General features: G+C 36.0%; 2 protein-coding genes across 3 annotated transcripts; both read right to left on the bottom strand.

The window, feature by feature from the left end:
* LOC109228346 (putative late blight resistance protein homolog R1A-3) lies at positions 289–1,819 on the bottom strand. Its single transcript, XM_019393497.1, has 2 exons — positions 1,676–1,819; positions 289–1,052 (listed from the first exon to the last, which is right to left on the bottom strand). The coding sequence occupies exon 2, from the start codon at positions 870–872 to the stop codon at positions 417–419; it is 456 nt and encodes a 151-aa protein (XP_019249042.1). The 5' UTR covers positions 873–1,052; positions 1,676–1,819; the 3' UTR covers positions 289–416.
* Positions 4,657–10,914, bottom strand: LOC109227329 (probable serine/threonine-protein kinase At1g09600). 2 transcript variants are annotated; one of them, XM_019392445.1, is made up of 8 exons: positions 10,730–10,914; positions 8,548–8,832; positions 8,064–8,381; positions 7,667–7,894; positions 6,626–6,726; positions 5,967–6,069; positions 5,558–5,875; positions 4,657–5,267 (listed from the first exon to the last, which is right to left on the bottom strand). In XM_019392445.1, the coding sequence occupies exons 1-8, from the start codon at positions 10,844–10,846 to the stop codon at positions 5,115–5,117; spliced, it is 1,623 nt and encodes a 540-aa protein (XP_019247990.1). In that variant the 5' UTR covers positions 10,847–10,914; the 3' UTR covers positions 4,657–5,114. The 2 variants fall into 2 exon arrangements, with proteins under 2 accessions (XP_019247990.1, XP_019247989.1); XM_019392444.1 differs by lacking the exon at positions 10,730–10,914 and adding an exon at positions 9,507–10,502.

The following is a 13,314-nucleotide window of genomic DNA, read 5'->3' as shown; positions in this document are numbered from 1 at the left end:
TATTTGGCTAGTCCCTTTTCTGGTAGGAAAAGGTTTGGAGTTCTATAAATTGAAGATCCGTCCTCTCATTCAGTAGCATCCACAATGTAGCCATAGGGTGCTTGAGAGTCTTGTTTAGGGAGAGAACTCTATGGGACAAGTGTTAGTGTGTCACTTGTGTTTGCCTCTTAGTGAAGTTGTTCTCTCGATATTTTATACTCTCTTTTTATATAGTGGATTGCTCATCTCCGTCGTGGATGTAGGTTAGTTGACCGAACCACGTTAAATGTTTGTGTCTCTTTTGGTAGGTTTCTCCTTTTGTTGTTGGATTTATCGTCACTCAAAGTTTGCTTTACTAGCTTCCGCATGACACCTGACTTTTTCCCATAGATCCAAGGGACAACTCTCTCCTTGAAACACTCTTTCTGCAATAATTCTCAACTCTCTTCCAGTGTTAGAAATCTAAGAGAATAAGGATCACTGTGGTGTTGAAGATGCTTAGCCACTTCTTCAATTCGAGTTGTTACCATTACTCTACTTCCATATTCACCTTTAGGGAAACATAATCCTAGGTCTTCCCACGCCTCAACTTTCCATATATCATCTAAGACAATGAGGTATCTCCTGCCTTTTAGAGTCTTCTGCAACTTGTCAGCTATGTCGAAGTCCTCTTTGATTTTCCACTCCTTATTTGTAGCTTGTTCAAGAATATCAACCAACAATGTCCTCATGTTATATGTTTGTGAAGCAGTACACCATGCTTTAACATCAAAGTGATTAATAATAGAGGTATTGTTGTACACTTTCCTTGCCAATGTTGTTTTACCAAGTCCGGCCATTCCAAAGATTGAGATAACGTCGAGCTCCTTTGATCCTCCAGTCAATTTCTTCATTATATACTCTGCATCTTTCGCAAAACCCACAACTTCATCATCAATTGATGGAAAACTACGTTGGGTAGAAGCTCTGCAGGAGCTTGAGATCTTTTTTCACAAGTCTCAACAACCTCCATGTCAATTGGCTTGCTGTCTTTCACGATTGCCTTTGAGTTAATAGCTCTGTCAGCTTCAAGCCTTCAGTAAAAAGCAATGAAACAAGATCAACAATCTTTCATAATTTAGAGAAAAACCCAAATTACATATAAAATGAAAAGTAGTGCTACATGTAAAGTCTTTTGTGTCTAAGTTAAAGGCCACCAAGATATAATCAAGAAGAATAAAACCTTGAACTCTATTGGATGGTTTCAGTTACTGGATTATTCCAGGTCCCCAAAATTCGTGATGTATTTCAAATTTTTTGCTATGCAAGAAATTCAATGCAAATACATACAAAGTAATGCTCTTTCAGCAGAAATTAAATGCAGCTTCTTCTTTAGTGCTGATAATATTATAACAGAAATTAGATGCAGTTACTAGGAAAGATCCAAAATTAATTTTGTTAGATTTAGTTAAAAGATTCCATGGTCATTTTGAGTATGATTTGCAAGGTTTATGCCCTTCCTGTTAACAAAAATGACTTAAGTTCAGAAAAAACTTTCTGATATTATCCTTTTTCGCCCAGCTTACTAACCATTGTTTAAGATCTGGTGGGTGAACTCTGGAAAGAAAAGAATTAAACTCATAATAACAGCAATAAAGAAGACAAAATATGAAATATGCTACAAAAGACCAAAAGAGAAATTTCAAAGTAATCTCACCTTTCGTTAGATTGAGAATGGAAACAGAGAGATAAATTGGTACAAGGTTGCTTATTTTGATGGTTTTGGGCTACAGAAATCAACAACAAGAATCGGATGGGAAATGGTGGACTTCACGTTGAAGAATGAAGAGTGATATAAGTAGTATATATAGAGAGGGCGTTTGTGTAACCGGGTCAAACTAGTTTATAAGCACTTTTTGACTTATATACGCGTTTGTTAAAGATAAAAGTGCTCATAAGCCAAGTGTTTATAAGTCAAAAATAAGCCAAAGTCATAAGCTGGTCATCTTATGAAATTAGCTTATAAGCACTTTAAGTTTGATCAATTTTTTAATTATTTTATCCTTAAAATTTTATTTTTTTTTTGGGAACAAATCTATACTAAGTGCATCAAGTATTATTTCAAAAAGTATTATACATGTCGTGTCATATCAACAATTTATGCTCAATAGACACAATTTGCTTCGAGTTCGGTACTTAATGGGTACAATTTTTCAGTTAAGTTATCTAAATAAAAAATTCGGACAAATTTAAGAGGCGGTCTAGCTTCAGCTAATAAAGAACTTCTCACATCTCTCATGTTGGTCAACTGATATGTAAAAAAGAAAACTAAATTAACTTGAAATAGCCTCCACAAAATGGTTTTTCACTTGCAAAATTTTTATGGGTGCCAACGGCTGGTTTAGAGTTAATAAATTGTTGGTGGTGCTTGAATAATAAAATTATGGTAAAACTTGGTTTTAAGCAATAATTTAGAATAATTCTCAACTTAAAAATAATCTATTCTAGATCTACATTTAAGAAAAGATAGAACTTGAATGTGTATACTCAACCACATGAATCATATCATTATATAGTTGACCTTGAGTACTACTCCCTCCGTATCATATTATCAATTGTAGCTACTAAAAATAATTGTCTTAAATTATTTGTCATTTTAGAAGTTCAAGACAATATTAATTATTTTATTTTTTTTTGTTTTACCCTTAGTAATAATTGTTCTTGAAGATGAAGATAACACATAAATAGAATAAATATTCAATGAAGAGAGATTTTATTTTAAGACATAAATAAGAGTAAAATAATCTAATCTCTTTCCTAATTAATGTTTCTTAAGAGGCGTGTAAAAGAGAAACATGACAGATAATTTGAGACAGAGGGATTATAATTTAGGCCATTAGAGAAAAAATTAAAATTGCTCCTTATGTTTGGGGATTAACTGAAATAGTCCCTATTTTATGAGATGAGCAATAATAGTCCCTATAGTATGCAAAAGTAGCGCATATTTGGTCTAATACAATAAAACTGAGTAAAAATCAGGGGAAAAGTGCATGTTAGCGTTGCAGATGTCAAAACATTTATTTTGGCAAATAGATGTGGTATTCCGGTTGAATTCTGTGTGAGGAAATAATAAAGATGGTAAATTGTATCATAATTTATAATAGAAAAAATTATATCGTGTAGCTAACTTACCCTGTAGCTTAACTTAGCGCGCCTCTTTTGATACCTTAACACATAAAAAAATAATTAAAAAACCCCTTGAACGATCACTTTAAATCGGGTTTTTTTTTCTGTGTGGGGGGGATTTGGTGGGTTGGTGGGGTGTGTGTGGGGAGGGGGGGGGGGCGGGCAAAGTGGCACTCAACTGATATGATGAGACAGAACATCTTTGCTAATAAAGAATGATTTAGCAAATTACAAATAAAGGAAAATATAATAACTTTCTTCGTTTAATTTTATGTGAAGGTGTTTAACTAGTTACGGTATTTAAGAAGAAGGCGTAATAGTTTCTGGGCCACTTAAACTTGCATCGGATTTTAAAGCCGATACATAAATTTTCGATTTTTCTATTTTAGGACCCCAACTCGATTAAAATACTTAGAATAAACCCCTCCCTTAGAGCGTGTATCTCAATTGTCTGACATGAATACTATGTCAGATGCTAAGATCATTTATTATTTGATATTTGCAATATCTGGGTCCCATCCTTTTTAAAACCAATTTACCAAATTTTTAATTTTTGTTCTCTTTCCTTTCTTCTCTGTCATAGCTCCACCAAAACCTTCCCTTACCCGGCCACTATTTCCAATAGTAAAAATTCAAATATGATCAATTCATATCCTAATACGTACCTTAACCAAAGCTCAGTCTAGAAATTAGTCCAAACAAACCATCACATCTTCTCAAAAAATATCAAAACCATTCCGACAAGATTTTCATAGGAAAAAATAGCATCTCGGTGACATTCGTCAAAATCAAAACTAACAGACCTCCTTGAGAACCTATTACTTCCCACCCCTAAAAGTTTTCAGTAATTTCGTAGTCTCAACTGGCCAAAGAAATCACCGGAAACACTGTGACCACCATACTTTGGGGAGAACGAGAAGAAATTGCGGGGAGAACGAGAAGAAATTGGGGAAGAAAGAAATTGGGTGGGGGGAACGGGGAGAAATTGTGGGGAGAAAGAAATTGGGGGGTGGGGAGTGGGTGGGGGAGGGGGGGTTGTAGGAAGAAGATAACAGAGGGTTTACGGGAGGGATGATTTTCGATTTAGGATGTTTTTATTTTTTTTATTTTTTTTCTTTTACTTACTTTTCCTTTTTCTTATTCAGATTTAATATTTTTAAATACAGTAATTCGAATCACACTCTTTTTCTACGTGATTAGCACGCACTTTGACCACGTCAGTTATGCTACTGCCACATAAACATAGTCAACATCGATTTCACCATTTTAACACCTCACCATTTCGACACTTACAAGTACAATAGAAGGAATAGAAAAGTCACTCTCAAAATGATATTACTTAGTTCCTTCTTTTACATCGACTTTGGTTAATTTTATACTAACAAATAATCATCACTGTAAACCTGTCAAAACTAGTTAACAGATTCTATGTAATTTTAACAAAATTTAACATTTGAAGTTAGGAGAATATAATATGTGACATTAACTTCCTAATATAAATTTTAGACAGACTTGCATTCAACTTGGAATGATTTGCTTCAGCACAGAAATAGCTTCTTGTCAGTGACAACATTGGTTCAACTATACTATTTCTGATCCATCCTCTGAATAAATTACAAAAGAATTAGTTCCCCTCTACAACACTATCCACAACAAACTACTAAGATTAAGTTTTCGAGATATTAAAGAAGAAATGGATTTACATTTATAAACAGACATTTAACTAGGAACAAGCAAATTCCTCAAACTTTACAAAGCTAATTTCCCACCCGAAAAGGTACAATGTCACTTACTCGATAACGAGCATTACCTTCAAGGTTTCAGAACGTCTTCCTCGGAGGAAATGGAAGAACCTTTACTCCTGAAATGGACAATAGATATATCTCCTCTCGTAGGCCCTGTACAAATGTGGATTTCATGTGAAGAATTACTGAAATTACATGAGAATCCTTCCACAAGAAGAGAGGGAATTAGTTGTTTCTGGTCCTCGTCTTGTCTTGACGCGCTTTCCTAACTGCTTCTTGAATTTGTCTCTCATGTTCCTTTAACATGTCCTCCATACTTCCCCCTGCTGGCACTAGTAGTCCAGATAGGATTCTTCTACTTCTCTTTGGCACATAAACCTGAAACAAGGTGGCAAGACAAACACAAGAAAGCTCAAAAAAAGGAGGAAATGCTCAAAATATCCAAAAAGCACATGCAAAAACAAGAAGTTAGTTTTCAAATCAATTTCTGCTACAAAGTGGATCTTGGACAACTTAATCAGTAGTCCTAATGACATCTTATACCTCTGTGTGTGTGTGTTGTGTGGGATCAGTTAATATTTTTTATTTAACTACAGGAAACGATTCAAATAACTCTGGTTTAAAAGCATTGCTAAGATAATAGGCACTTGTTGATCTTAGGATCTCACCGTGGAATCCCCAAAAGATGACCTATCATCTCTCCTTGAACGAATGCCTGAAAACTCTCCTGCAGCTCGAGGCTTGTGAGAACCCTGCCTTAGAAGCTCTGCACCATGTTGGGAAGCGGCGTATGCTCGTTCAGTGATTGCACTTGAATCCTCCTTTACTTTGTTTGACCACGTGTAACCAGCTGTATTAGGATGGATCACTGAATTAGAATGAGTGAGTCCGTTCCTGTATCTCAGTATTGGTGGCTCAAACGAGAAACCAGTTCCACTGTCCTCGAGAGGATTGTATTTCACACTGATGCTTTTGCTAGGCTGTCCCTGCAATTATTTGCATTAGCCATTTGTGAAACAACAGGGATCTTGAGCAAGAAAATTTAAAGATTCAGTAAACGTCTTGGAAAAATCAAACCTGTTTGTGAGCATTGAATTTTGTTGTTAATTCGTCCTTTGATTGTCTCAGTGACTTCTTTGTTGATTCGCCTCCATGTCCTTTTACGGTCTTAGCCTTTCGCCTGGGATTAAGGGGTATAATGAAATTGTGAGACTATATGAAGGAACAGCAAAGTTTGGTTATAAGAAAGTTGCACTTTCTTTGGAGAACATGATAGTAAAAAGTATATAGGCCAAAGCTTGGGAACAAAGTTACATACAACCAGGGGCGGAGCTAGCATGCGGGATACGGGTTCAGGCGAACCCAGTAGATTTAATCCAAACCTTGTATTTATCGTAAGAAGTCTATTAAATATGTACGAATTATCATTTATAACCCAGTAACTTAAACGGAATACAATCCCGAACCCATAAACTTTATATTCTGGCTCCGCCTCTGCATACTACAACAACAACAACAAACCCAGTATTTTGGTCATAGTAGGAATCAGTACTTAAACCCCTGAAGGCTTGTTTTCTCTGCACTTTCTGTTGGTAGAGTTGTTTAATATATATTACTCCTACTTAGTCATTTCATACTCCAGGCAGTGCGAGAAAGAGCCATTTCTAATGAAGAAGGTTGGATTTGGAAGCATAACTGAGCCGTAAAAATGCATAGATGCAACTAATATGGTATACCTTCTTGCTTCGTGATCTCGAACCTTAGCATCATATTCCTTGCTTGGAGGATATTTTGGTAGAGTATATGGATCACAAGGTAGGGGCTTTGTTTTGAAGAACTGAAAAGTGAAACCAAAGAAAAAAGATGTAAAGCGTTTCTATTGGTAGTGAAATTTGTAGGAGACCAGCAACTTATTTTAATAGATAAATATCCAAAAATGAAAAACAAAACAAAGGAGCTGCCTCATATCAATATCAATGGTTGGCAGGACACATAAGGTCACTGCAAATGGCATAGCTTGTCGAACAAACGCTGTCGTGTTAGGACAAGTTTGAGGATAAAAATCATTTTTCTAAAGAAATTTCTTCTATAGAATGTAATTGTTGATGCTTAAGACAAGTTTGAGGATATAAATCATTTTTCTTATGAAATTTCTTCTACAGAATATAATTATTGATGCTTAACAAAAGGATTGATCGATGAAGTTGTGATAAGCTTTTCTCATTGATTTTTCACATCAAACAAGAAAGGCAAGCCACATAAGGTCATCGCAAAATGCATTGCTTGACAACAAACAATGACATATTTGGACAAATTTTGAGTGAATTTATACTCTATTAAGCTCTTCACTGAAGGAATTTCCACCTTCTCAAGTGGAAACAAATCTTCTAATGAAATTGTGCCTATAAAAATGAAAAAAGATCATATCCAATTAATAATAGATGCATCACAGGACAAAAAGAATTGATCGGACAGATACTAAAAGCAATTTTAGTGACAAAAGTTGGAAATACTTTTTTAGACTCTTCACATCAGATAAGAAAATTCCACTTTCCAATGTTTTGTCAACTAATCATACCGCTTCACACGCATGCAGCAAAATAGCCTCCTATCAGGATATAAAGAATGTAGATCACAGCAAAGAATCATATAAGTTCTTCACACTATACTGCTGAAAGAGTTAGCTTCGGCAGATCAGTGATAATCTATTTGGCAGCATCCACTGTTTTTGAGAACAAAGACATAGTTCAGCAAAGGAGAGGCAAGTTTGACATTACCTCACTGTTGAGTGCAGAAGAAGCAGTGCCACGCTTTTCTGGTTCTATTGAAAGTAGGACGTCAACAAGGGCCAAAGCTGACGGAGGAAGGTCCTTGAATGTATCAACTATACAGCTCTTGTATGGGTTCTGTGGCTTAAAACTAGTAGCATGTGGAAGTTTTGATTTCCTCCAATACTCTTCAGAAGGTGAACCGCAAAGTTTGAAAATCTTATGCATTTGCTCCACCTAGTAATTGTTTCAACTCTCTCAGTTAGTAAATGCATGAATAAATAGGTGCTAATTCGTCATGAGATGAACAAAATGTTACAGATCGCTAGGGAATTCAATCATTGATGGTTCCACATTGAGGAAAGTAGATATCGACGATTGAATTCAAACACCCGAATGGGAGTACCTCTGTTCTTCCAGGCATGATAGGCTTTCCAGCAAATAATTCAGCAAGGATGCAGCCAGCACTCCACATATCAATGGCCACTTCGTACTCTGTTGCACCAAGCAAAAGCTCAGGAGCCCTATACCACAGAGTTACAACACGACTTGTTAATGGCTGCTTTTGGTTGGGCTCAAAGGTCGTCGCCAGACCAAAGTCTCCGATCTTTAGAACACCATTATCACCAATTAGAAGATTTGAACCCTTAATGTCTCGATGAAGTACACCCCTACTATGACAGTGTTCAAGTCCACGGAGCATTTGTTGTGTATAACATTTTATCTGAAAAACAATTGAATGCGTGCAACATAAGAACATGGACACTACTTAGTAACAAAATGCACCAACCTAAATTACGCCTGGTCGGAGGTAAAGCTCCATTTAGAATGTTCCTTTTTTATTTTTCAAATTGTGCGAACATCATTCAAACCAAAAGAGGAAGAAGTACCTGTGGTTCAGTGAATTTGATCCCAGGTGCTGCTGCAAGGCCAGCAAGATCGTGCTCCATGTATTCAAAGACAAGATATAAGCTGCCTGAAATCCCAGATGTGACCAAAGCCTCAAGTTTCATAACATTTGGATGATTCAATCTACGCAAAATAAAAATCTCTCTTGCCATAAAGCGAACACTCTCCGGATCCATATTGACAAATTTTACTTTCTTCATTGCAACTATTTTATTGGTTTTAAGGTCACGGGCCTTGTAAACATTACTATATGTTCCTTGACCAATCTGCATTGGAAAATAAACATTAGGTCTATTACAGTTCCAAGAATTGATAGAACTCTAAATAGTTAAACGGCATCATCTTTGTTTTTATTGGAAACTCGTAATCTTATTTTCAGATTACCACGAATCAAGCTGACACCAAAAAAAAAAAAATTATGTAACCAGCGCAAAGTCAGATTACTGATAGCGACATACTTTAGTTATGTTGTTGATTTATCACATATGTATATGATTCACATCCACAATTAAAGTTGATAATGCATTTTTCAGATGTTTAGAAATTGAAAGTAATAAAAGAAAAAGGAAAATCAATCTGCTATAAATAAGGAAAACTTTAATGCCATTCCTGTGAATAAATAGTTGTGTGATGGTTTATCACATTGACACCCTGTGTAATAACTTGAAGTATCTGGAGTATTTGTTTCCTAAACACTCAAGAGTACAATAAAATAGGGGGATGTGAAACAATATTGCACATATCACAACTTTGATTTTATCAATATGATAATCTTCCTTCGGTGGATATTTTCTTAGATCGTGAAAATTTGACAATCAATAGATTCAAAAGTCATGTGCCATGTGAAAAGTACAACATCAGTGTAATGAAACTTAGAAGCAGTGAAGGTAGCAAAAATTTGATGGAAGAATGAGCAATTTAAAGATACTGCAGAACTGACTTTGTTCAATTTTTCAAATGATTCTGCACTTCGAGGAACCCACCCTTGAATAGCTTCTTGTGCAACCGAACTTAGCCATAACGGCCAACCTGCAGCACTCAGTTCTCCCTTTGCACTATGAGGCATGCTTACAACCCGAGACGTTGATCGTTGCAGTCCAATATCTATTGTTGATTGCCTCTTAAGACGGCCTTCCTTAGGCCTCTTCGCACTCCTAGTTTTCTCATTACCATCAAATTCTACTGCAGGTACAGAAGCAACACTGGCTTCTGATGTGACATTGTGTTTTGAGTTCATAGGTTTTTCAATCTTAGGATTAACTATTTCTTTAATCTCCTCTCTAACTGATGGAGCAACCAACTGTACAGAAGATTTATCAACTTGTATTTCTTTTTCTTTTTCATGTTCAACAACATAATCATCTTTAGAAGAACCCTTCGAACAAATGCAGCTCATAAGTCTGCAACAATATATTCTGTTAAACAGATGCATTTAAGCCCCAAATAATCAGCCACCAAAGACCCAAGCCTTTCACAATATCTTTCAGTAGTATCATATTCAGCTAACCAAATTGACATTTCATAACGGATTCTTGATCTTCAAGTTTTCTCTTTCCATATTAGCAATCAAAACATATGCCTCAAGTTCACAATGTGAATTCAAAATTTCAAGAATCCCAACAACAAAAGAAGAATAAGAGATTAAAACGAAATGAAAACCAATTTCCAGGACCTCAGGACATATATGTCCTTTCCAAATTTAGTATATTAGAAAGTCAAAAACCCAGACCAGAAATCCAGCATTGCAGCCAAACATAAAATTCAAGATTCCAGCATATGCAGATACACATAAAGACACAAAATTTATAATAAATATGTATATAGATTGCTATGCTAGGTTGGATTAATGCAGGAGCGCTGGTCAAGGGGTAGCTAATGTGGGTATGGATTCTGGGCTTCAAAAAGAAATTTAATTTTTTTAAAGAAAATTCAACTATTTTATTACTTGCCATTATTTTCATTATCAAGAAAATTTTGAATTTTGTCATAAAATAAGAAAAAGATTTTATTTTTACCTTAATATTTTGAATATTCAAGATTATTATTCAAAAATAATAGAGTTATCCATAGTCTTGGAAACACCTAAAAATATGTATAGCCATAGGTTATTAAGGTATTTTTTCTTCTTTTGCTGAAATAAACAAAAGAAGATATGTGGAATACCTTCTTTTCTCCTTGTTTGAGCTTTTGCTTCACCTTTGGTCTCTTTCTGTGATTCTGCATTTCCATTTTTGTATAGAAATTGAAATATACATTAGCAGTTGCAGAAAGAGGCACCATTTGAATTAGCTGTGCAACTCGTAGACATGCACTACAGTATAAGACTAGAGCTGAATTTTCCCTTTATGCCACGTGAAGTACATCTAGCTGCAAAATGTGGCTTTATTTATAATTTTAAAAAAAATAAAAGGATTTTGTTAGCTGAACTTTATTCAAAAATTTGTTGACCAACCAAAATATGCAAACACATACTCCTTACCTTTAAAAAATTACCTATTACTATTTTTGGGAAATGACACAAAAATTTTGATTATTCTTTTTTTTGTAAATAATTTTTAAATATTTTAAATTATTAACTATTGTGACTTGTAGTACTTTTTATATAGTTTTTATATATAAATTTAATTTCAAAAAATTTAGATAATTTATGTTCAATTCACATCAAAAATTAATCAACTTGACCCTGGTACTTCAAAAAAGTTTAAACAAATTGAAACATGATGTGAAATATGATTTACGTTTTTTTTTTGGTGCAAAGGATGATATATATATATATATATATATATATATATATGTTAACTGAAAGTTTCCAACCTTACACAGCTTTGGCAGTTACTGGGGTATTTTAGTGCCCCCATTGATGCATAGTTTTGCATAATAGTACTTAAATTACAACCAAAAAATAATCTAGGTAGTTCAGTTCCTAGGATGTTTGCCCAAAAAACATCATTGGCAAACACCGGAGGAACTGCTAGAATTAGAGATTTACACAAAAAAAATTCTTCTGCTGCTTTCTTAGCAAGAACGTCAGCTACCCTGTCTTGCTCCTTGTAGGTACGTTTCACTTCCACTCTGCCCATCCTTTGGATCAATGACCTGCATTCACAAATTAAAGGGTCAAATATCATATTGCCATTAATCAGCATATTAATTGTTTCAGCGGAGTCAGTATTTATTTCCAGAGGCAGTAGGTTGTGCTGTTCCGCCAACTGAAGGCCTTTGGTGATTGCTCTGATTTCTGCCCCTGTATTTGAGGTAAAGGGGATGTTCTCCATGTAGCCTAGAATCCATTCCCCATTGTGATTTCTGAAGACTCCTCCTATTCCAGGATTTCTTTTTGCTGCACCATCTCTGTTCAGTTTATAGGATTCCCTTGGAGGAGGAGACCATTTCAGCATCACTTGGTGCTTATATTTTGCATGCTTACTGTCACTCAACACACAGAATTCAGTAGCTTTCGCAATTGTGTTGTTTGCATTAATAGGGTCCCTTTTGTTGTTAAAGACATTGCTGTTCCTTGTTAGCCAGATGTGCCATAGACAGAATGGCATGAGATTGCCCCGGTTGAGGCACTCATTGTACTTAATGTCTTTGATTGTACTCATAATTGATGCCCAAGGGAGGCCATTTAGACTAAGACTTGGCATAGTGGAGGTTGATGCTTTTGCTCTTATTGAGTGCCAGAATTGGACAGCATTTGGGCACTGGGAGAAGATATGGTCAATATCCTCCTTATCAAACCCACAAAAGTGGCATTGTTGTGGGCATTCCAGCCCAATTGAGTGAAGAAAACTCCTTGTTGGCAGTCTTTTATGTGTTAGAAGCCACAAGAAGTTCTTTATTTTGTTTGGGATGTGGAGCTTCCATAACCCTTTGAAGAGTTCCCCTCCATCAGTAGTGGTGCTTTGATTTTGCCTGCTCAGAAGAGAGTAGGCAGAGGAAATTGAGAATTGGCCATTGGCAGTGAGATCCCGGATTAGATTGTCCTCCTTGGTGGACACACTAGGGATGAATACAGACCTCAGAAGGTCATGTATATGGGGTGGAAGAGAGAATGATAGGCTTGAGGTGTTCCAGGAGCCCATCTGGTGGACAGAATTAACCTTGATGTTAAGGTCATTTTGAGTTTGGGGGCCTTGAATTAGCTCTCTCAGAGCTGGCTGGTTGGGGATCCATTTATCGTTAAAGAAGTTTACTTTATTCCCTTTGTGCACTACCCATCTACTGCCTTTGGCACAAGTTTCCCAGCCCTTCAGCAGTCCCTTCAAAATGGGTGATTTTTGAGTTCTACGCTGTCTCTGACCCTGATTGGGTCTTGACATGTTGCAATGTTTGTGGATCAGAACTCTGGCCCAAAGGCAATTGGTATTTTTGTAGGCTCTCCATGCTAGGTTTGCTAAAGAAGCTTTGTTTTTTTGACAGGCCTTCTGCAGTCCTAATCCCCCTTCTTGCTTAGTTTGAGTAACTACCTCCCATTTAACCAAGTGCATTTTTCTTTTTTCCGGGGTGGTGCCCCAGATGAAGTTCCTTTGGAGTTTATCAATCTGTTTGGTTACTTTGGTGGGGAGGAAAATGTATTGCATGACATGTCTAGGGATACTGTTCAGTGTTGACTTAGCCAGGACTGTTCTCCCTGCCATGTTGAGGCATTTAGTCTTCCAGCCAGCAAGTTTAAAGTGCATATTGTCAATTATGAACTGGAAGTCTGCTGATGTTTGCCTTTTGTGGAAGATGGGGAATCCAAGGTA

The sequence above is a fragment of the Nicotiana attenuata genome, chromosome 6 (genome assembly GCF_001879085.1).
Source record: "Nicotiana attenuata strain UT chromosome 6, NIATTr2, whole genome shotgun sequence".
In the NCBI taxonomy this organism is placed as follows: Eukaryota; Viridiplantae; Streptophyta; class Magnoliopsida; order Solanales; family Solanaceae; genus Nicotiana; species Nicotiana attenuata.
This window is presented reverse-complemented; position numbering and strand designations above follow the sequence as displayed.

Bases quoted from the DNA above. Each gene is read 5' to 3' on its own strand.
- LOC109227329 (XM_019392444.1), bottom strand. From the start codon at position 9,998: ATGCATCTGTTTAACAGAATATATTGTTGCAGACTTATGAGCTGCATT. The intron at 6,727-7,666 runs GTAATGTCAAAC...TTCACTTTTCAG, and splicing joins CTTCTGCACTCAACAGTGAG to TTCTTCAAAACAAAGCCCCT. The intron at 5,876-5,966 runs GTTTGATTTTTC...AAATAATTGCAG, and splicing joins AATTCAATGCTCACAAACAG to GGACAGCCTAGCAAAAGCAT.
- LOC109228346 (XM_019393497.1), bottom strand. From the start codon at position 872: ATGAAGAAATTGACTGGAGGATCAAAGGAGCTCGACGTTATCTCAATC.